At 39.1% G+C, this 24105-nt stretch overlaps 2 protein-coding genes and 1 long non-coding RNA gene across 3 annotated transcripts; 1 reads left to right on the forward strand and 2 right to left on the reverse strand.

Moving 5' to 3' along the window:
• Window positions 1-3524: 3524 nt before the first annotated feature.
• Window positions 3525-6101, reverse strand: LOC126591088 (uncharacterized). The gene is made up of 2 exons (XR_007612253.1): window positions 5902-6101; window positions 3525-3987 (listed from the first exon to the last, which is right to left on the reverse strand). It is a non-coding gene; the product is annotated as an uncharacterized LOC126591088 (long non-coding RNA).
• An 827-nt stretch (window positions 6102-6928) lies between these two features.
• On the reverse strand, window positions 6929-14042 carry LOC126590907 (cyclic nucleotide-gated ion channel 4-like). Its single transcript, XM_050256424.1, has 7 exons — window positions 13384-14042; window positions 11827-12039; window positions 8929-9242; window positions 8689-8797; window positions 8271-8507; window positions 8003-8089; window positions 6929-7642 (listed from the first exon to the last, which is right to left on the reverse strand). Exons 1-7 carry the CDS (start codon window positions 13978-13980, stop codon window positions 7124-7126), a joined length of 2076 nt encoding a protein of 691 aa, XP_050112381.1. The 5' UTR covers window positions 13981-14042; the 3' UTR covers window positions 6929-7123.
• A 3066-nt stretch (window positions 14043-17108) lies between these two features.
• Window positions 17109-21252, forward strand: LOC126590405 (uncharacterized). The gene is made up of 5 exons (XM_050255869.1): window positions 17109-17323; window positions 17464-19540; window positions 19679-19802; window positions 19998-20963; window positions 21077-21252. Exons 1-5 carry the CDS (start codon window positions 17109-17111, stop codon window positions 21250-21252), a joined length of 3558 nt encoding a protein of 1185 aa, XP_050111826.1.
• Window positions 21253-24105: the final 2853 nt, after the last annotated feature.

Genomic DNA, 24105 nt, shown 5'->3' on the forward strand with positions numbered 1-24105 from the left:
CCCTTGTTTTGCACCTCCTTTCAGGATTTAGAATCGAGGCATATGATCCCGACGTCAGCGCTTTCGCATTGGCATATTCGAGTCATCTCGGTGTAGGACCCACATCCTTTTATTTATTCAATTTTATATTAATTCTTTTAGAACTCTAGTTAGTTGTATGCTCTGAACACGTTCCTAAATTATTAATTCATTGTATTTTAAATTCATAACCCTTATTTATTTCTTATTCTTAGCTTTTGTATCAATTAATGGCTTTCGTCACCCTCGTGTGTCGGCTAGCACGTGTCTATCCTGGTATTCGAGGAATATCAGGGTCGGAGCGTGTCATCTTACCAACCAAAGCCAGCTGAGAAGGGCCAAGCAGTGGCAGACTTCATCGCCAACTTCACATATCATGTTGACATTGTGTCTACGCCTAAAAAAGTGGTTTCATTACCCTCGGAAGCTCAGAAAATAGAACCAACAGCCCTATCATGGAGTCTATATGTTGATGGCTCGTCCAACCAACAGGGTTGTAGAGCAGGACTAGTCCTTACAACCCCTGACAAAGTGGCGATGGAGTATGCTCTTCGTTTCAAATTCAAGGCGTCGAACAATGAGGCCGAATATGAAGCCCTCCTAGCAGGCTTACGTTTGGCCAAACACCTTGGGGTTAAACAATTTGATATCTTTAATGACTCCCAATTGGTGGTTAACCAGGTCACTAACAACTTTGACGCTAAGGATAGCTCCATGGCAGTATATCTGGCACAAACACAATTGTTGCTCAAGACTACCAGATCGTCCAAATTCCTCGAGCGGTAAATAGTCATGCAGATGCTTTGGATCGCTTGACGACAAGATTGGGAGAAAAATTCAGGTCGAATTGTTGGCAGCACCAAGCACCATGGCTGCGGAAGTGTGCAACTTATAACAGGGTGATAGTTGGATTACCCCGATTTATAGATTATTTACTCATGGCACCCTTCCAAATGACAAAGTCTAAGCTAAGTAGATTCGATACAAGGCTACCCATTACTTGATCATTAATGACCAACTCTACAAGCGGGGTTTTAACCTACCATACCTAAGATGCCTTACGCCCGCAGAGGCGAAAATTGTCCTTCGAGAAATACATGAAGGAGTCTGCGGAGATCATGCTGGATCTTGATCTCTAGCACACAAGGCTTTTCGCCAAGGATATTACTGGCCAACACTCCACTAAGATGCCATTAGAATATCTCGCTCATGTGATAAGTGTCAACGCTTTCGAACAAAATGTACATCAGTTTCTAAATGCTTAATCCGAGAATGTTGAACAAGATTCAAGCTCAATGGAATAACATGTGGGTTGTCACAATGAATAAGTAGATGAGACACCAAAACTTCATGAAGATCTTTAAGTAACAAACAATTCCAAGATACGTCAGCTATATTCTACCTCCGTAGAACTCCTAGAAACAGATGCTTGTTTCTTGGATTGCCATGAAATCGGGTTATCACCTAAGAATACCACATAACCAGTAATAAATCTCTTGGTGTTCAAGTCAGCCACCCAATCTGAGTCACTATATGCATTAAGAGACAAAGATGATGTTGCAATAAAGTTCGAGCCACATTTTGCTGTTCCTTGTAAAAATCGCAAGATTTGTTTAACCACTTCAAAATGGACATCAGTTGGTGTACTCATATACTGACATACTGTGTTAACTGCAAATGCAATATCGGGTCTCGTGAAAGTATGGTATTGTAAACCTCCTAAAAACTTCGATATAGAGTAGGATCAGGCAACAAGATACCCTTAGTAGTTAGAACTTGATTACGAGGCTTGCACGAGGTTGAACATGGTTTGCAGTCATCCATGGCAGCCTTATGAATAAGATATTTGACATATTTAGACTAATTCACAAATATATCCCCATTTGATTTATAAGAAACCTGAAGACCAAGGAAATAGGCTAATTTTCCCATATCTTTAAGATCAAACACTGCATGAAGAGTATTGATGACAGATTGAATCACTGTAGGATTTGAACCAGTGATGATGACATCGTCGACATACAACAGTAAGATAACTAGTTTACCAACATGAGAAGGACAACTAGAGTTGACAAACCCCTGAGGTTGCTTCATGTAAACCTCTTCTTGTAATTCTCCATGAAGGAATGCATTTCTAACATCTAATTGTCTTAAATCTCAATGATGAATGGCAGCAAGAACTAGAACTAACCTTTCTGTGGTATGCCTTACTACTGGACTAACGTTTTCACTATAGTCCCTTTTCTTAACTAAACCCTTGAGCAACCAATCGGGCTTTATATCGAGATATTGAACCATCATAATTTCATTTGATTTTGTAAACCCATTTACTGTCAATGACATTTTTTTCAGCAGTAGAAGGAACAAGAACCCAAGTACCTTGAGTTTGCAGTTCATCAAATTCTTCTTGCATGGCCATTTGCCAGTGAGGAATTTGTGAAGCTTGCTTGAAAGTAGAAGGCTAAAATGAATAAGTGATATTAGCTAGAAAAGTAAACCCCCCCAAAAAATGATTGTCATCAATCAAAATTAAAGGCTGAATTTTTTGAAAAGTTGTAGTGAATGCAGTGTAATCTTGTCTGGATATGGTTCCAATTCTCAATCTTGTCTGAATTCCACTTAATACAGGTAGGACCAATGATGTATGTGACGAAGATGAGTGTTTTTTGGGCAAAACAATTTCTAACAGACCAGAGTCAAGGACAAGCAACATTGCAGGTGATGTGGAAATAGTAGCATTGGAACTGTTAAGATGAACTGGGGATACTGATTCTTGTACATTTGAAGATTGAGAATTACTGAACGCAGTGGTATTAGAGAGTGAACTACGAGAACCAATGAAATTACTGTGAGCAGGTACATGTGACTGTGAAGCAGAAGTAGACAACTGAACAACAATTGGTCTTAACTGTGTACTAGTACTTGAACATGATTGAGAGGAAGTAGAAGTTCTAACCAAATCCAGATAGGAAAAAAAAACTTTCATCATATATTATATTGTGAGACACCATAATCTTATATGTCAAAACATTGTAACAAAGAGCACCATTATATCCATAAGAATAACCAAGAAACATACACTGCATGGACTTGGTTTGTAGTTTGTTGATATTGTATGGCCTAAGATATGGATAAATGGCAGAATCAACTATCTTGACAAAAGACAAATTAGGAGTCTTACCAAATACTATCCAAAAGGAAGACTCCATCTTGAGTGTCTTACAAGGCATCCGATTAATCAGGAACACAACATGTGCCATTGCATGATACCAAAATTTCTGTGGTAACTTGGCAACATATAACAAAGTGATGGAAGTCTCAATTAAGTGCTGGTGTTTCCTTTCTGCCAACCCATTTTGCTGTGGGGTGTAATAGCATGAAACAAAATGCATAATTTCATTGGTAGAAAGATAACTCTGAAATGCATTACTCATAAACTCTCCACCACCATCAAATTGTAAAATCTTAATTCGAATATGAAATTAGTTCTGAACATAAGCACAAAATTTTAGAAATGTTCCAAAAACTTCAGCTTATTGATTAAAAGGTAAATCCATACAATCCTAGTGGCTTCATCTAGAAAAGACACATAATATCTAAAGCCCTTAAGAGACATAGTTGGTGAAGGCCCCCACACATCTGTGTGAATCTTATGAAAATGAACCTCAATCTTATCTAATCAATCAGGAAAATGAATCATACTCATCTTTCCATCTAGACAATGTGTACAAACTTTCACATGATCATCTGTAATACAAGAATTTTTAGAATCTCTTAGCATAGTAGTCAACACCTTATTAGAAGGGTGCCCAAGCCTTTGATGCCACAGGGTACTCCTCACTGCATGCCCCAAGAAAGCAGAAGACAAACCACCTTTATTCAACAATGTAGGAAAAATATATACAGGAACTTTGAACAGTTCATTATTGCTACTCTTTCCTTGATGAAGTATCACCCCTGTTACCTTGTCTTGCACAAAAAAAAACTATTATTCATTACATATAAACCAACTATGATTATCTTTGCATAACTTCTTCATAGATAACAGATTTATAGTCAACATAGGAACATGCAAAATATTCTTATGAAATAAAGAATGAGATGGAGTCTATAAAGTTCCATTGCCAGTATGTTTAATTATCAAACCTTCATTATTTCCCATAACTATTTTCCATATGGAGTAGCTCTTGAAAGTAATGTGACATCAGGACTCATATGATGAGATGCTCCTGTGTCAAGAATCCAAGAATCTCCTATAACAAATTCATAAGGGTTTTGAGCATTCATTGCTATGAAATTTGCTTGACCAGAAGATGTTGCTCCATTTGCTTGAACAACATATTGATTAAGAGGTGAAAACATAGGTGGTTGAGGTCAAAAAACTTATTGAAAACCCTAATATGCATAGTTAGCAGAGAGATAGAGGAGGTTGATTCCCTTGGTAAGAATAATTGTCTCTGTGCTTGTAATTAATAGCTATATGGCCTCGTTTTCCACAAAGTTGACATTCTAGAATAGGCTTCCTATTGGTTACATTTCTATACAGACAAGTCACTGTAGTGTGACCCTTTCGAGAACAAATCTGACATTCAGGAATAGGCTCATACCTATTATTAGAATTACCAAATCAAGGTTGCCATGAATTTCCATTTCGAGCACCATTGAATCGAGGTTTGTATCCACCATTACCTCTAGGCCTATAAGAGTTATTGTTATAAGACCTAAAACCTTGACCAGAATTCTGTTGAGACTAAAAAATTAGTTCCAATAGATTGAAAAACACCCTAAGAGGGAGATTGATAACCAACATTAGATGAAGAAGAACTAGAACTAGAAGAATTTTCAACACCACCCTGAGTAAGACCATTAACATACATAACAGTCATACTATGTACTAGAGATTTCATTCTAGCCTCAACACTCTTCTCAGCACCCACCAATTGTGCTCTGAATTCCTCCAATGTAATAAGAGTATCCCTAGCCAAGATTACAATCCTAATCATATCATAATCAGAGGGTAGACCAGACAAGGCAGCAATAATCAGATCATTATCAGAAACTTTTTCCCCAGCTGCTTGTAACTGATCTTTAAGTGCTTTCAATCTCAATATATATTTGTCAATTGTATCATTATCCTTTTGCAAAGTATGAAGCTCATCTTTTAAGTGATTAACACTAGTACTAGACACATCCATATAACGATCTTGTAATGCAGTCCAGGCCTCATACGATCTTTTACAACCAACAACATGTTCAATAGCATCATTACTTAAAGTAGCAATCAACAGACTTAACAAAGCCATATCTTCCTTAACCCAGTCTTTATATGCAGTACTAATTTCTTTGGTAACCCCATATTCAGGTGTAAGAACAAACTTTGGAGGACAAATCAACTTTCCAGTGAAATGAGCAAGAAGATCATATCCACGAAGTACAAAACAAAATTGAAAACTCCATTTGATAAAGTTTTCATGACTAAGCTTACTTGTAAGCATACCAAGCAGACTTTCAATCTTCACAGTAGTAGACATGATGATCACAAACAATCTTTGTAATACCACAAATCAAGAAATAGATCAAGAACCCAGATGGCTAGAAAATTACCCAGATGAAATTTCACTCAACAACTGTGTAAAATTACCAAAAACTGAACAAGAATCAATTCTTATATATATGTATACAAAAATCTTCTGAAGTCAACAACTTCGTATGGCATCGGCCTTCACTCAATTCATTAAACTCATAAAATTGAGCACAATTATGGCATCGGCCTTCAAACAATTTTCAATCAATATTACAAGAACTCAAACATATATGGCATCAGCCTTCATGAAATCAAACAGAAATGTTGTAATTTCGACTACAGAGAAAGAACCATATCACCTCTTTTCCAGTGAAGTTAACAGCATAAGAAGAATCCAGCATCAGCCACGCAAGCGATACTGGCTCTCAATACCATATTAACACTCACAATAGAGAATCAAGAAACAGAGAAATCAAGGATTCAGAGAAAAATTAAGAGAGAAGAAAGGAAGCTAAGAAGTATTTCACTAGAGAAAACAGTAATTACAATTGAACTTATCTTTCTACAAATGAGAGAGAAAGAGTATTTATACACTAATATTCAGCTTAGGTAGCTTTAGGACATAAGCCACAGTTTATGTGTCAATACTGCTGACGTGGCATGTCTGATATGGACAATATTAATTAAGGAAAACTAATGAAAAGAGCTTGAAAACTTTGAGTTTTAATGATAAAGACAAAATAAAGGGTAAAGTGAATAGTACCAGGATTGACTTTTTAGTGTAAAAATGTGGTTTTTCGTTAAAGTGAACAGTACCGGGTGCTTTTCGTTAAAGTTCCCTATTAATTATGATGTACATATCCAATACATTAGGCCTTCTTTAGGCCTTGTTTGGTGTAAATTCTGCAGTTCCTAAGGAAAAATTAATGCCGACATCAAAATTTTAGATTTTGGATAAGTTTACATTAATTTGTCTTTGATGAAGGTAGAAGAATGATTAATCATGATTAATCATGAAGGAAAGCTATCACTTCTAATCGTACCATTTTGTGGAGAATTAGAAGGGACAGCTTTCCTTCACAATGACTAATCCATCTTCCACCTTTAAGCTTGAACATAATTTAAAAGTTGACATTCATTTCTTCCTACATATATCGAATCTAGTGAGTTGTTCAATTGAAACCAATTCTACACGTACGCCAAATGAGAGGCCTTAATGTTTAAGCGAGAGGCAGTACTAATTAACTATTAAGTGTGCATGCTAGTGGATAACTAGAACTAATGATGCCTACACCTGGTCTGGAGTGACAGCTAAAGACTGAAGAATGTTGTTTATGTGGTGTTATGTATCCCTTTGGTTAAAGAGAATATATATGCTAATAGAGATTTTAGATGTCTAGATAAAAGCAATCATTCATATTTCACTAGTATTACTGCCACTTACATTCTCATAATTCTACTTAATAATTACCCAAGAAATCACTAATATCATGTCTTCCCCTTGTTCTATATATACAAAATTGAGACATTAAAACATAACCAAAGTTCACAATGCACACAGCCTTTGACTGATCTCTATAATCAATCAAAAAAGTCATCTTGATCATTTGGCTTTGGAGACGTCAACAGGGCCGTATACAATCTGAGCCTGTCCTCTCCCAGTGAAGAACACCTTGATAGAGGTCTCCTAGGCCTTATAAACGACAACGAAGTCAGCGTTAACCGGTGCTTGTACCTCCTCCAAGCCAACTGAATTGCCACAGCAGCCCAAGTCCTCCAACCGGGTGAGTAGTACCTTGCACTTCTCTTAACCTTTTCGTTCACAAATGTGTACCGAAAATGTTGAGTCACGTATTTGACATCCTCAGCTTCAAGGCTAAATGCCTCTGTGGTTTCAAGAGTGACTAATGTGGAGGAAGATGGTGGTAGTCTTTCTATAAAGGGCCTTCTGAGACACCATGACAAAAGCTCATCGCCGCTGAAGTTGCCAGGGCCTAACATGCAGCAACTTTTCACACCATCTCTGAGAACTTGACTGCTTTGAAGGTGACCCCTTACTACAAACAGCATTCTTTGAACTGGATCTCCTTCTCTAGTTATCTGTATGAAGCTCATAAAGGTTGCTGTTAAAATTTGAATTGCAGAAAGAAAAAGCAGGACTAGCAATTTTATTCTATGTACTATTGCTACCATATTTTACTTTGAAAGTTATCATTTAATGAGCATGTAATAGAGTAAAACTAGAATCGAACGTCTGTTGCTGTGAATGTGGCCTAAGTTGCACATAAAACTATAAGGTCCACAAGTATTGTCACGGCTCTTTTTAATCAACAATTAGTCCATGAGATTTGAACTCAGAACCTGCTCTAACAAAGTGAAGACTGAGTTTTACTAGATAAATAGTCATATGCCACGGGTACTGTTATAGTAAAAGAATAGGCATATCGGTTGGTAACTCACTGTTTCTCCTTTTGGGAATATAAGAGACTTCACACGGTCACAAATATTCTCAAGAACCAGATCATCCATATGTTGGAACAATGGCACCTGAAACAAGTTTCAATAACTAAGGAATTAGCTAGATAGTATTCATATTAATCTACTATGTACCTCTCTTGTAATGTTTGTAATTTTGTACTTAGAACTGCCCAACTCTAGTTATTTGGAGGCTGGCCCTAACCATTATTTGACTAAAGTGAATAGATTAGAAGTGTGTATAGAAACATACTTGTCTTACTAAGTCCAAGCATAGATGATACTTGATGTCCCTCCTGAGGCCCTCAGGGAGGTTTCTGATCATCTCACATTCATCTACGCCACGCATGGCGGCCCATCTCTGGCGCTCGTAGTTTCGCACTCGCTGTCTAAACCCCTGAGGTAAATGCCTCTTCCTCATCCACCACTCTATGTTTCTCATCTTCAATTGCATTGCTTGTTTCTTAGATGTTGTCGCATGCAAAAACACCTGTACACACGTACAGTACTCAAAAGAAAGAGCATTAACCATGAATCCCTCTTGAACGTCTCGAATTTTCTTATATAAGACAGTTTGACATATTATGTTATTAGAATATAAATAAAGACTCTTGACTAAACAATATCATGTCTAAATGTGTGGTCCTAAAAAATCTTGCAAAGTTCTTTACCTTTATGTTTCCTATCAACATGGTGACCAAAAGCAGCCCACTAGTTAGAACAATGATGTTGAAAACAACCTCCAACCACTCAGTTGAGCTTTCCAAGTTTCCGAAGGTGCTGCACATAATTAAATATAATTCAATCATCTAACACTTAACACAAAGGCTGAAGGTAATCAAAGCTAAAACAACACAACAATATAAAATAATTAAGAAGGGGTGGGAAAAAGAGGTGAAGATGAAAAGTACCTGAGAGTCATTAGGCCCCAAAAGATGGGAAAAAGTATTTTTTCCAATCGGCTATCGTTTGTAACAAGCTGAACAGTCCATGAATAAGCTCCATAATCGTAATGATCGGCATTGTCTAAGCACGTCGACCGTGCTTTTCTGTTCTCCGCCCAGGCAAGTCTCGCAGTGTCTCTGAGAGTGTTTGTTGCTCCGTAGTAAATAGGGTCTTTGCAAGCTAGTATTCTGAGGCCGCATCCACTTGATTCTCTGCATTGCTCTTTCAAGCATTTCTCTGCCCGTTGAATTCCTAACAAGTACCAACATGCTCCTGCAGCCTGCAAATTAACATCAGATCATAGACAGAGAAAGATAATTAAAAATATTTAAATCAAGTCTCTCCTGTCGCAAATTAGCAGCTTAATTCTCTAAACCCAAAACCCTAAATAATAAGATGGTTGACACAATAAAAACTTTTATTATTTGGATAATATGATGGCTTATAGGCAAGAAAAAATATGTTTTGAGGGGAAAAGTTGAATTTTGTAAAAAAAAGCTATACATGTTTCTACTTTTGAGGTGGATCTGCACCGGTATATCCGGGGAACAACATCAGCACGGAAGATAATTAGAGAATCTAAAGATTTCTTAATCTTTTTGTTTAAGAAAAAAAAATTCTTAATCACGTACGCATCTTTTGTCTCTTCCTAACACTCCTTTTGGACAAAAAAAAAAACAATTATATTATAAGCGAAAAAGAAAGGGTGTAAAATGACACAATATGTTGGCTAAATTACAATATACCACTTCATGTTTAGATAGAATTGCAACATCATACAATATTTCTAATAAAATTCAATTTTATACAGTAATTAACATTTCATTACAACATCATACATTCGTTAATCAAACAGTTAATTTGACCATTGAGTAATGATGTAGTAAATAAAAAACCTATATTTTTGCTGATGTTGTAGTCAAATTTGTTTACATAAATTAAAAATAAAATGGGTCCACCCCTACAATCCTACTCTAACTTCCCATTTCCTCCTTCCCCATCTCCTCCCTCACAGCCACCGCTGATAAACACCATCCTCACCCTCCTATCATCGGTGACCACCTCTCTCTCTCTTCGGTTTGAGGAAGCAACCCACAGTCTCCTCGGTTTCATTGCATCTACATCTGCCGTCGTCAAGCCCCGTCTTGTACAACCTCTGATCGTCTCCGTGCTCCCGCTCCTCCTCTTCCTGCTCTCCCTCCCCGCTATCAAGCTAGAGCCGTCGCGATCTCTCGCGCAGCATTGGGCCACGAAGAACCTACCAGACATCACCTCCTTCGCGGCTTCGTCTCCTTCATCGATGTTTTCAGTTCATCTCCTGCAACCTCTTTGCGTCCTTCGTTTGCATCGCCTCATCATCTCCACTCTCTCTCAGAGCTAGCTATTACCCCCAAATCAATTGAAAGTTGAAACCCTAAATTCCCGAATTGGCCCCAAATTCCTGTTGGGATTCTCAGACGAGTTCTATTTGCAGGAATCATCCAGAGTTCAAACATGGTACGATTCATTATTTTTGTTTACTGGAATTTGGGATTGGTTGTGCTTCAACTCCATAGCGAAGAGGCAGAGAGTTCTGGGGACAAGAAAGCTACGGACATTTCTTAGATGAAGTGTGATTGAAGCCTTGAAGGGGAGGCATGATGGACGGGGTGGGACCCACTTGGCATTAAGTTCTTTTTTCTTTTTTAAATTTATTTATTCTCTTTTTTAAATTAATTTATTTGAATTTTTTTATCATTGTGGACTGACACGTCATCAGTTAACGGTTAACTTAACAAAAATTTTAACGAATGTATAAAATTGAAATGAAATGTTAAATAATGTATGAAATTAAAAAGTTTTAAAAATATTGTACGAGATTGCAATTACCATCAAACTTAAAGGGGTAAATGTATGTTTGTCAGTATGTGGTTATGTGATTATAAGATTAGAAATAATTATCAATGTGAAGTATGAGTGGGAAAAACCATTTCATTGTACTGTAAATACGATTCGATACATTAAATGTTAAGATGCAATTAATTGAATATTTTTTAATCAAAATTTTAATCAATTATATTATAACACTTAGTGTATCAAACTATGTTTCTGGCATACTAGAAAAATCTCTTACGAATGGGTGACACAATGCTTAAAAAGAAGGTCCAATTTTTTGCCCTCATTCTTGGCAATGAGAGCGCTTTTCCAAATCACATGTAGAACGATTGGGCCAAGCTTCTTGTTTTCGATTCTCGATTAATCATTCATGCCATGGGTAAAATTATGTTAATCTTCTTGGTCTCTTCCTTCTCTTTATTGTCGGGTCGAAGTGGACGTCACAACTATCAACCACCCAGTGAAAACCCTAGACGTAAGACTTTTAAATGACCTGCATGGCATCAAAGATTCCAATACCTTTTTACCTGAAAAGAATATGTTATGATTTCTTTTGTCGGAAATTTTGGGCGCCACCTTATCCTTTTTCTCAATTTTTTTTTTGTCACTGCTGTATGTTCACAGTGCTGGACAATGTTATCAAATTACTAATTGTATTTATTTATCTATCTATTAATTATTATTATTATTATTGTTCGTTTATGTACCATTTTTGAATGTAAAGCGTTATGCAACTGTCACACTCAAATTGTTTTAAATGATAACACATAGTGCTTTTCTATTTTGGTATTTTATATTGGCAAACTGTTAGCATTAGAATATCCACGCATTAGTTTACCTAATCAACAATCTAACAACATAACATATCAAAATCATATAACACTAACATCTTAAATCATCTTAAGAAAGGAAATTAGTTGCACTCTTCTTATATAAAAACAAACTATCAAGTTGAGGGATTGAAGGATTTGTGGAAGATGTATACTTACATGGGCAGCGACAAAATATGCAATCAAGTTGAGGGCTATCCCCCACCAAACAGTTCCAAAAATGTAGCCAGAGAGATTTTGCATCCGACGCAGGAGGCAGACAGAGTGATAGATCTTTGGGAGATATTGGAAGAAAAACATCAAGAACACTGTCATCACTACGGTCACCGATCCTCTCTCCAATAGTGAAGGAATTACCACCCATAATATTATCTGAAATAGAATATTCGCAAAATAATTCTTAATTTGCTAGCTAAATATTTTGTTTCAATCTACAAAACCTCTCTTTTTCGTAACAGCAGCATGAAAAATTAGGTCCACAGAAAATGTTTTATCTGTACTGAAAAATGAGCATATTCATGTTGATTTGTTCCATAAATAATTTCTAATACAAGTGAAATTCTACACTAATCTACACGAAATGAGAGAAGGGGGAGTTTGAATCTATGACGCAGTAGCTTGACGAGAAAGACCCTAATCACTAAGGTAATCCACCACTTGCTTCCAACAAATTGAGAATTCATGTTTAGTTAGACTCAACACATTTGTGAACATCAATGATCTTTTGGAGAAACTTTATATGCACAAGTATTACACCTGGACTATTACCTTTACATGATGCTATCATATTGTTTCTTAATTAGGGCATATTCTTGAATTAATGTCTCTCAAAATATCACTTCAAACTTTAGTAGTAAACATCATTCCCTTACACCTTAAAATAGTGCAATGTATATATAGTAAGTGCTCCAACCACTTAATTGACAAAAGAAAAATAAAAATAATTATAATAAACCCACTTCTTATAGGAAGAAATTTCTTATCTTCTCATTATATATTAAAAATAAATGATTAAATGCCACAAGCATGCCTTTAAAAAAAATATCATCAAAACAAAGACCCTAGATTCCTTAACCAAAACAAATGCTTTAGCCAACACCGCAAATTTGGGTTATAAATAAAAAGAAAAATGTATTGGTGTCCAAAAATATATTCTGCAAAAAAAGAAAAGAAAACCGTTTTATGCTTTTACGTTGTCTGTGCTCTATACCCTTTTCTGGAACGAAGAGAGATGACAGTATGACATAGCTAACTCACATGTTACAACCATTCCTCCCTGCAAAATACGTGTGCATTTTTGCTGTATTGCATAAAAACAAGTTATTGGCATGCATCTGTCACCTTCTTATTTCTCAATGCCACCTTTCTACAACAAACCTTAAACAAACGGACCAAATATCTTTGATAATGACAAATATATATAGAGAGAAACCACGGCAATTATCACAACAAAGACAGCAAAAAGAAAAGATATTTAATGACGATGAGTAGTAAACGATTACCTTAAAAATCCACCACAAAATTAGTGTTATTGATATTTAGACATGCTAAATTCCCAGACACTTAAACTCACACACGCTTAAGCTCACACACACATGTCATAGAGATAAGTTTTAACGTTATGTGTGGGACCATCTAGATTCGAAGATGCTAAGTAACTATGTCAGTTTTGTGTGTTTTAACAGCATCTAACCAAAATTAATTAATGAATCTTACCTGGGGTATGGGGAGAATAACAAAGAGGTCAAACAAAAACCCCTTCTTTGACTTCAAGTACTTGAGAGCTACAGACCTTGGACTAGTGTCGCGCAGCCCAGTGGCTCCTCCACCATCCCCCCCAACCATTGCAGTGAAGGAGTAGCGCTTGGCCATCTTCAGCTGCAACCACATGTTCCACACGTGCAGAACGTCCGTCATGCAGCGGAGCACGGTCACCGTGATGGCAAGCCACCCGTCCACAAACAGACACATACAGCTCTGGCTAATGGACAAGGCATAGAAGAAGAGAGGGTCTATGATGAGCCCCGATGCACACACAAGGAGGAAAATCCTGTTCCATTCTTGAATCCATTTTGCCCTCGGGTCGAGAACTTGGCCTAGCGACCAACCGGGCCTCCTCCGACGCTGCAACGAACACATGTTGTACAAGCAGTTGTTCTCAAAATTTCCTCCATGAGATGTACTGCTTCCATCACTTTCTTCGTCGTCTTCTCGTACCTCGTGGTCTTCGTGATCTTCGGATTCCGATTCTTCGTCGGAGATATAGTGTTGCATGCGTGAAGAAGTCTGAGAAATTTCGTGCTCACCAGGCATGGTGGTGAGTAATGGGATGGGTGGGAATTAAGTTTATGCGTTTTGATGAGCAGCTTTGCTAGCTTTGAAATGATGTATGGATTCGCCTCAAGGACAGCAATAATTGGAGAGGTGGGTGATGACAAATTTTATTTTGAAATTACCAGATTGCCCTCCAGTTAAAATCCACTCCGGATCATTTCTGAGTTGTACAGGGTGATGTGGGCAAGGATTCTCTCCGATACTTCCTCCCTAATATTCATCGTCAAATAATTTGGATTCTTGAAATTTAATCTAACGACTACGAACAGAAGTTCATTTTAAAAGTTATAATAACTTTAACCGTTAAATTAAATTTCAAAAATCCTAATTATTTAATAAGGAGAATTAGATAGAAGAGATCCGAAGATGATCCATTTCCAATATACTTGTTTGACCGATCACCAATTACTCTATTCATATAAAAATATATTATTTTACCATCATTGTACACGGTACTATCATTGATGTTGCTTTGCAAAATTCGGATTGAGGCAGAATGATTTTATTTGTGGAAGTTTTAACCAAATATTTTCAGTACTGTTCATTTTTAACGAAAAATCATATTTTTATCTTTTTTTTATACTATTCACTACACATTTATTTGTCATTTTTTATTAAAATTAAAATTTTTTTTTAAACTTTTCGTTAGTTCTCTTTTTATTTATTTACTTTGTTTTAAGCATCCAAATGAGTACAATATTTGCTCAATTTTTTTAAGGCATACAAGCACAAGTTGAAGAGCTGAACTATCACGAGTACATTCTACCTAAATAAGGAAAAATGCTAGGTGCCTTTGTTTGTATCTTCTTTATTTCGATAATTAAGTGAAGTATATGTTAAGTTTAGTTCCAATTTCAATTAAGTAGACCTGATTTATTCATTTTCTTTCATAATAGTGTAATTCAAATGACATTTTTTCAATAGAAAATAAACATTGCTAAAACTTAGTTGTTCTTTGGGAAAAAAAGAAGAAAAATTTTCAGCGATTTATTAATCATAATATAATAATACAATCATCTCCAACAGTTGGATCTAAGAAATTTGACTTATATTATCCGCGGGTGCATCACAGATGGTGCACAGTGCACTACATAGAATGAACTCCGGCTACATTTTAGCTCTTACTTACACGTGGTGGTCGCCCTCTGGCCGATATGTTAAAAATAGAAGAAATATAATAGGATGTATCAAATATTTTAGGAGATAGAGAAAATGGTGCAGAAACAAAAGTGGTGCCTTAAAAGGAGGAGTGTGATGCTCCGCCGACGAGCGCGTCCTGTAGTCGAAGCGTCGTCCGAGATCTGACCGGTTAGCCCCTCTTTCTCGAAGCTCTGGTTGCGAATCCGGGGACTTGGCTTGGCTGTCGCGATTAGTTGGGGAAACTGTGAGCGAAGTAGCTCCTCTGGCGGCTCGTGGGCGGCCTGCCCAGGTGAGGAGATCTGGATCTGGTGGAGATCTGAAAGTAGAAAAGGTACATGTGGTTGGCGCTCGTGGTGGTGGCCACTGGGGGTGAGTGGGGTGCGGCTCTTCTGACTCGCCATGGCTGGGGGAAGTCCGAATGAGGACCTAGAGAAGTTGGGGACACGATTTGGGACCAACCTCATCCTGTCTGAGAAAGAACAGGGAGGCGTGTGTATTGAGAGCAAGGATGTCGAAGGTGCTCTATTAGGGTTTTAGTACACCCTGATTGCAGAAGTTCTCACTGCTAAGGTGGTGAAAGGAGATGTGTTTGTTGACCGTTTTATGTCTCTCTGGCGTGGACGTGAAGGGGTCTCGATTAAGGAGATCCGAGATCGGAGATTCCTCGCTCACTTTGCGGGGAAAAGGGATCTGCAACGGGTGGTTGAGGCTGACCTGCCTTGGATGTTCAAAAATGACCTTGTATTGGTGGCAGATCGAACGGACAAGGGGCTGAACCGATGGACCCCCCTATTCCTATGAGTGTTCTGGGTCCAGCTGCATAATGTCCCGGTGCTCAGTATGACCCAAGCGGTAGTTGAAACAATAGGTAGTTTGATGGGTGAGGTTCGATCGGTGGACAAAACTGGGAGCCGAGACTGCATTGGACGATTCATTCGGGTGAAAATTGGCTTCAATGTTCGCGAACCCCTAATGAGAGGGACCTTTGTGACCTTTCCCGACGATGGCAAGATCTGGATTGATTTCAAGTATGAATCGCTTCCTAACTACTGTCTCATCTGTGGAAAGCTAGGACACCCTACTAGGATTTGCAAGGAAACGTTGGATGAAAGAACAGATCCAGAAGATGGCACCAAGACGAGGAATGAGGCCTTTGCGTTCAGTGGGTTCGATGCAGTGTCGGACCTGAGAGGCAATCCACTGGGAGCTGGACCCAGGAATAGGGCATCCTTTGGGTCAAATGGTGGACAGAGTGGATCGGAGCGGTGGAACGATGAACTGGGTGGTGGTAGACGCTCCGGGCGGTCCTCGACGGCGTCAGGAATAGGATGTCAACCCCAGGAATTTGCTAGCAGATCTCAGAGCAACAGTGAGTGCATCGCGCCGTTGGAGGAGAAAGTTATTGACACTGCTACATCGCCAAGCAAGCCCAGGTGGTCGTCTAACAAAATGGGACACAGAGACAACGTGCTTGCTGGAAAAATTCGATGTCAACGGCTAGTTGAAGAAGAGGCGAGGTCTACGAGAGAACTGGCTTTCGATGCAGGCTTAATTGGGCCAGGGGGTGCGGTGGCAGCGGGAGCAGAACACGTGGTACTCAACGACCATTACGAGCAGGAGGGAAGGGTGGATACGGTCAGTATGACTCTGAATGGAGGCTCTACCTTTGATCTTAACCTTATGCCTGGCGTTGGTGAGGATGGGGACAGTGTAAGTGTTAGTCGGAGGAAAGCTAGTGAAGATCGGGGGTGTGTGAGTGGGTGTGATTTGGTTACGGATGATGATCCTTTTGAGCTGGAAGCTATCATTGAAGCCGTGATGAACGAGAATAAAGGCAAAAAGAGAAGTGTCAGAGAGGTGGAGTATGATGAGGTTAATCCCTGTGTGGAACCTAAAAGATCTAAGCTAAGTAGGGAGTCATATGTTGAGGCGGAGGAGACCAGCCGTGAAGGGTCTCCCAAGTCCAAATGAGGCTACTCACTTGGAACTGTCAGGGTATCGGGGGTGACTTGACAGTTGACAATCTGCTGAAGCAGAATCGGCTCCACACCCCTGACATTGTGGTTTTGCTAGAAACCAAGAATAAAAGTAGTCGGTATGGGTATCTCAAGAATACATGCACGCTGTGGAACCCAGAAACATTGGGGGAGACCTCTGTGTATTCTGGCGGGATGCTTCCCAGGTCACTCTGATGATGTCTGAGGACTTTGTTATTGAAGTTAAAATTTGGGATAAGCTCAAGAAGTGTCACTGGTATTTGTTTGCTATCTATGCTAGTACTGATGAGAAAAAACGGCGGGATCAATAAGGGTATTTGAGCAGGCGGCTTGGGAACAATAAGGGAATGACTCTTCTCATCGGGGATTTTAATGACATTCTGTGTAATGATGAGAAAGAGGGGGGCAACTACAGACCGATGTCTAGTATGCAAGACTTTAGAGAGTTTGTGGCTCAAAATGAGCTCATGGACTTGGGTTTTGTTGGCTATCCGTTTACGTGGCGGAACAACCAAGAGGCGAAGCCTATTCAGCAGCGCCTGGACAGGGGTTTGGCTACAATGGGTTGGCAGGACCTTTACCCTGAGAACACAATCAGGCACGTGGTTCTGAAAGGGTCGGATCATGCTCTGCTATTTTTGTCCACGGAGAAAGTGAAAGCATGGAGGGGAAGGAAATTCTCTTATGATGCACGATGGAGCAATATGGAGGAGTGCCGGCAACTGGTGGTAGAGGAATGGAGAGATAAACATGGGGGGTCACACGTCTTTCACTTTTGTGAAAAACTGAAAGCCTTAAGGCACAGGCTTAAGGAATGGTATCGAGGGAGAGGAAGGAACTCAAAGAAAGTTATCGAGCAGTTGAAAGAGGAGATTAGAACGGCTTATATGTCTACCGATTTTGCCTCGGATGTGGTTAAGATGAAGGAGAGTGAGCTCAGGGCCGCTCATCGAAACGAAGAATCTTACTGGAGGGTGAAGTCGCGTGCCCAATGGTTAAAGGAAGGTGATAAAAATTCTAAGTTCTTCCATGCCCAAACTCTCAAAAGAAGGAGGTTCAACCAAATCAAGGGATTGGAGGACGTGAATGAAGTGTGGCAGGAGGACGAAGCAGCGATCTTCTCAATTGCTACCTCTTATTTCGCGGAGTTATTTAAGTCGAGCAGGCCTGGGCAAATCGATGAGCTTAGGGAATGCCTGGCACCACGTGTGTCTGCTGCGGACAACCTTGCCTTAACGGCAGCGGTGTCTGAGGAGGAAATCAAAATGGCTGTCTTCCAAATCCCTCCAATTAGGGCCCCGGGTCCGGACGGGTACTCTGGATGCTTTTACCAGGATCATTGGGATACAGTGGGCAAAGATGTGATCAAGATAGTCAAAGCCTTCTGGCATTCTGGTACTATTATGAGGAAACTGAATCATATTAACCTTGTGCTTATTCCTAAGGTTAAGTGCCCGAAGAACATGACGCAATACCGGCCTATTGCACTATGCAATGTAATCTACAAAGTCATTGCCAAGGTTCTCACTAACCGGCTAAAGATGGTGATGCCAAAGGTGATTTGTGGCAACCAATCTGCCTTTGTGGCGGGGAAACAAATTCAGGACAACATTTTGGTGGTGCACGAGCTTATACACTCACTACTTCATAAAAAAAAAGGTGATCAGACTGGCATGGATATTAAGCTCGACATGGCTAAGGCGTACGACCGCGTGAAGTGGGTGTTCCTCTTATCCATGATGGCGAAACTGGGGTTCGCTCCTCTATTTTGCAACTGGATTAAGGAGTGTATTTCCACTGCCTCTTTCAGCATCCTAGTAAACGGGAACCCGACTGGGCTTGTCCTGTCGGAGCGAAGGCTGCGACAAGGAGACCCCCTATCTCCCTATCTCTTCCTGCTCTGTACGGAAGGTCTTTCTATGCTCATTAGGAGAGGGATGGAGCGGGGTGCCCTCCACGGGTTATGTGTGTCGGCTAATGGGACCCCGATCTCGCATCTGTTTTTTGCGGATGACTCGGTGTTATTCGGTCATGCAAGTGTGGAGGAGGCGAGAGGCATCGTTGAGGTGTTACGGACATACGCCCGTGGCTCGGGCCAAGCTGTTAATCTGTCCAAAAGCTTGATTTTCTTCGGCTCGAAGACCTCGAACAGGGTGAGGAGAAAGATTGGCCGGACCATGGGAATCCAATGCAAGACTGGGTTTGGTAGGTATCTTGGGCTGCAATCTGATTTTGGCCACTCTAAAAGAGTGGTTTTTGAAGAGGTGCGGGACAGACTTGAATCTCGGCTAACAGGTTGGGCTGAGCAATTTCTATGTCAAGCAGGAAAGGAAGTCCTTGTCAAGGCAGTGGCCATGGCGATGCCAAACTATGCCATGAGCTGTTTTAAACTACCCATTGGGGTATGTAGAGACCTGGAGAAAGCTATCCGGAATTTCTGGTGGAGAGGGAGCGAGCAGAGAAAGGGGGTCCATTGGATCTCATGGGAGCGGTTAATGAAACAAAAATGAGTTGGCGGGCTGGGCTTTAGGGATATCCAGTGTTTTAATCTGGCGTTCCCCGCCAAGATTGGGTGGCGGCTGATCCAGAATCCGGGGTCTTTGCTCGCTATTGTTCTGAAGGAAAAATACTATCCTGGGAAGAGTTTTACTGAGGCGGGAAAGGGTAGGAACACGTCGTGAGGTTGGAAGGGCATTTTTGATGCCCGAAAGGTGCTCCTACAAGGCCTGCGGTGGCGGGTAGGGGACGGGGCCTACATCAATATTAGGGAGGACTCGTGGTTTCCTAGGCCCTCTACTTTTAGAGTTATGCCTTTAGTAAACTTGCAAGCTACTTTGGTAAGTGAGTTAATTGATTCAGGGTCCAGCTCTTGGAAAAGTGAACTGATTTTGGCAAGCTTTCACCGGGACGATGTGGGACCGATCTTAAGCATCCCCTTAAGCAAGACTGGGTGCCGGGACTGGATGGTGTGGCATTACAACGCGAATAGGGTTTACTCGGTTCGATCGGGGTATGGAGTGGCTATGAACCTTATGGAAAATGGTGCTTTGGGGAAGAAAGGCCGAGGGTCTGCTAGCGACAAGCCAAAAAATTGCTATGCTTGGAACTTGATCTGGAAGTTGAAGGTACCTAACAAAATCAAAATTTTTATCTGGCGATGTTGTAACAACGCTCTGGCTGTTCGACGTAACCTGAAGCGGAGACATATGAGAGTGGACAATGTCTGTGGAGTTTGTGGTGCTATGGATGAGTCGAAAACTCATATATTCTTCCGATGTCACCTTAGCCACCTGTTCTGGTTCTCCTCTTCGCTTCAGTTGAATTCCTTTGAACTGGCAGGAGCAGACTTCCTATCTAGCTGGGAGTTGTTCTGGACTCGGGTCAAGGGGAGGGACAACGCGGAGGAGATCATGCAGGAGTTTGCCTTTGGATTATGGAGACTGTGGAAAAACAGAAATGAGGTGGTTTTTAATGGGGTGTACCGGCAGCCCTTGGAGCTTTTGGAGGCCTGGAGCAGGAACATCTCTGAATTCAGAGACGCTACGCTCAGTGAGACTGCGGGCAAACAACCTCGGTGTCGACCGATGATCGCTTCTTTGGACCGGGGGGTTTGTAGATGGGAGAAGCCGGCGTTCGGGGTCCTCAAGGTCAACACTGACGCCTCGTGGTGCAAGACCACCCTCCGCAGGGGGTGGGCTGGGTCTGCCGCGACTTTGCTGGATTACTTCATGGTGCAGGGGGATCAGGAGTTGAGCTGTGTCACTCCGCGGCTGTTGGGGAAGCTGCTGCAATTAGGACCGCCCTCATGGCTTGCATTGACTACGGGTATGATAATGTTGTTATTGAATCTGATGCCAAAGTGATTATTCAGATGATTAGGCATGAACTGGATCATGATTTCAGTCTTGAATGTATTCTTGGTGATATTGAGGTTCTAGCGTGTAGGTTGAGGTCAGTTTCGTTCTCTTACGTGCCTAGGGAGAGCAATGTTGCTGCTCACTCGGTTGCTAAGTTTGTTTTCAATAAGGGTCGTGAATTTGGGTGGGACTGTATTGGGCCTGAATTTTTGTTTAATATCCTAGCCCAGGATGTAAACCTTTCTATTCGTATCTAATATATTTCTATCTTCGGGGAAAAAAAATATTTTAGGAGATACTATTATAAGAGATCCTACAGAGTTTCATTTATATACACAATATGATAGAAATCAATTAGTAAGAGATTTAGTGCGTGATGTTGAAAGTGAGCTATATCCCACCATTTGGCATTTCATTGGCTATGGCCTTAGTCTCTCTGGTCACGTGAAATGTGAAAAGGGAGAAAAATACATGGGAGTATATAAACAAGGTTGCATGTAAGTATTACTCCATAAACAGCTAAGAGCCACCACATTAATGAGATATTTAATGATCAAGAATGAGTATAAGAAGAAAGGAAATCATTCCAATTCATGATGTTCCTCCATTAAAAAAAATATGTGGATCGGACATTAAAATTAGTAATTCAATACCCTCAGTACAAGGAATGAGTTAAACTAAGTTAAATTAGTTGATTTGATTGAAATACTCAAGAATATGGATGAGCCCGTTTTTGTGATAGGAATTGAAATACTCAAGAAGGGGTCAAAAGGAAACGCAACATGTTTTAGGAATTTTGGCGTGCTTTGAGAGCATGCTTGGCTTTTCAATTACAGTCCACCTACAATTATTAAATATATGTCATGTAAACTATCTTTTAGGATTGAAACTTTTACAAAACTTCGAGATATTTCCATTGTCTTCAAGAACATCATAATTGCCATTATTTTGAATGACTATAATTGCCAAAATTTCGAACACGGCATGTGATAAATGCATGCAATAGTCCAAATGGTACGTCTTATTTCCATTGTCTTCAAGAACATCATAATTGCCATTACGCGTATGTCTTATTTCCGTAGAGTGGAGATTATATATATATATATATATAAAATAAATAAAAAGAATCAAGGCTATACTTATCACATATTTGTATCATCTATCTAATAGAGGTAGAGCCCGTCAATACATGTGGTTCTCGTCTCTATTAGAAATATGGTACAAATAATGGTATATGGGTAATGCTAGAAAGACTAAAATTTTAAATCAAATTTTGTAAACCAAATGATGTGGATGTAAATAATTAGATTATTACTTAGGTGTTGGTTAATATGCTTATTTCATATTGGTGACACATAATTTGATTTACAAATTTAATTTAAAATTTTGATTTTCCTAACATTATTCATGGTATAAATATAAGGTAAGGGTAGTATTTTGGAAAAAACAAAAATCTGATTCAACTGTAGTTCAATCAAGACTTGAAGATATGAAAGAACAAAAAACCTTCCAATATAACGTTCCTATAACGTTCAAAAATCCCAGAGGTGAAGTAAGATTCTTTAGCATGTTTTTCAAATCCTATGTCGTGATATGATTATAGCAGCTACTAAGCTTGATTAGACTACACTCGAAGTCTCGAAAGCTGAATGACATATATACAGCCGCTCCTTTCTTGTCACAGATCACCTGTGCATCGGTCTTTGGTTCGGAGGCAGATTGTCTGCCTTCCTTTTGGATGCTCTTGTCATTTTTTTTATTTGTGCGGTTAAACCATATTAATATTTTATATTTTTATTATTTTTCGTTTTATTATCATTATAAAAAAATTAATAAAAAATGTTGATATGATTCAATTGTGACCGCACATAATAGAAAATGATGAAAAAGGCACTTAAACAAGAAGATAGACAATCTGCCTCCCTTGGTTCTCCACAGAATAGAAGTCTCTCAGTTGTCTTGGTTTCACGAAATATGTCTTATCTTCTTTATATATAAAGCCAACAACTTCTTTTGAGGTCACAAGTTTTATTAAAAAAATTTGAATAAAAATATCTCCAAAATAAAAAATTTCAAAAGCAACTTAAAATAATACACCAAATAATATAAGAGTATTTTTGTTATTTTAACCGTGTTTTTTTTAATAATTAATTTTTTTTTACATTTTTTTAATTAGTACTTTACAATAAGCTATTAATAATGTACTTCAATCAGTTGTTCATTAAATATTATTTGCTCTATTTTTAAACACGTTCAAAATATCTTAAGAGACTTATAATGCTCATTATTAAAAAGGTATTTCACACGCACATAATAATGTGATTAAATTAGTTGTTAAATGATTGTTTTTTTTTAAACAAACAATATTATCTACATTAAGGAGGAAGGGGATGAGCTTAGTCTCACAATGATTTAGCAATAATGTGATTCAATTAAATGTTTATTAAATGTTATTTTCTCTATTCTTCTTGATGTAAATTCAATAGAATGTAGATGGAAATTGAAAATGTGTAAGTCACGCGTAACACATTGTAATTCAAAAAATGTCTTCTATACGCACATGTGCACGTGCATGAAGGCTAATTTTCCTTTATTGGGAGGATATAAAGAAATGTACATTGACCTACACCGGAAGTTTACCAAGAGAAACGTTTACCCCCTTATAGTTGGTTATATGATGAAACCTCAACTTCTTTATGTTATATATACATGTATGTTGAAAGGAATAATTTCTCGAACCATAAGGATTTGATAGTTAAAGACTGGATACTGAAATAAAATTTATACGCAACTTGTAATTGCCATAAACCATAAGAACGACTTTTGTTTGGTTTATAATAACTGCGTGAGAGTGTCTTGATCTTGGATCGACCCCCATTATTGGGTAAAATACTAGGAAAATATCCAGAAATAAGAATCACGATGTCGTAACAATGTAAGTCTGTAACACTGTAAAGGGTAGTTTGGGAAATGAAAATAGACAGAGAGCTAATTAAGCTAGGTACGTAAAGAGGTGGGGAAAACAAAAGAAGAAGGGTGGGGGAAAGAGTAGTGTGAGGGGGAAGGGAAGGAAAGGGACAGGGGAGAGAGGGACGTGGTAACAATTACAT

The sequence above is a fragment of the Malus sylvestris genome, chromosome 11, assembly GCF_916048215.2.
Source record: "Malus sylvestris chromosome 11, drMalSylv7.2, whole genome shotgun sequence".
NCBI classification, from domain to species: domain Eukaryota; kingdom Viridiplantae; phylum Streptophyta; class Magnoliopsida; order Rosales; family Rosaceae; genus Malus; species Malus sylvestris.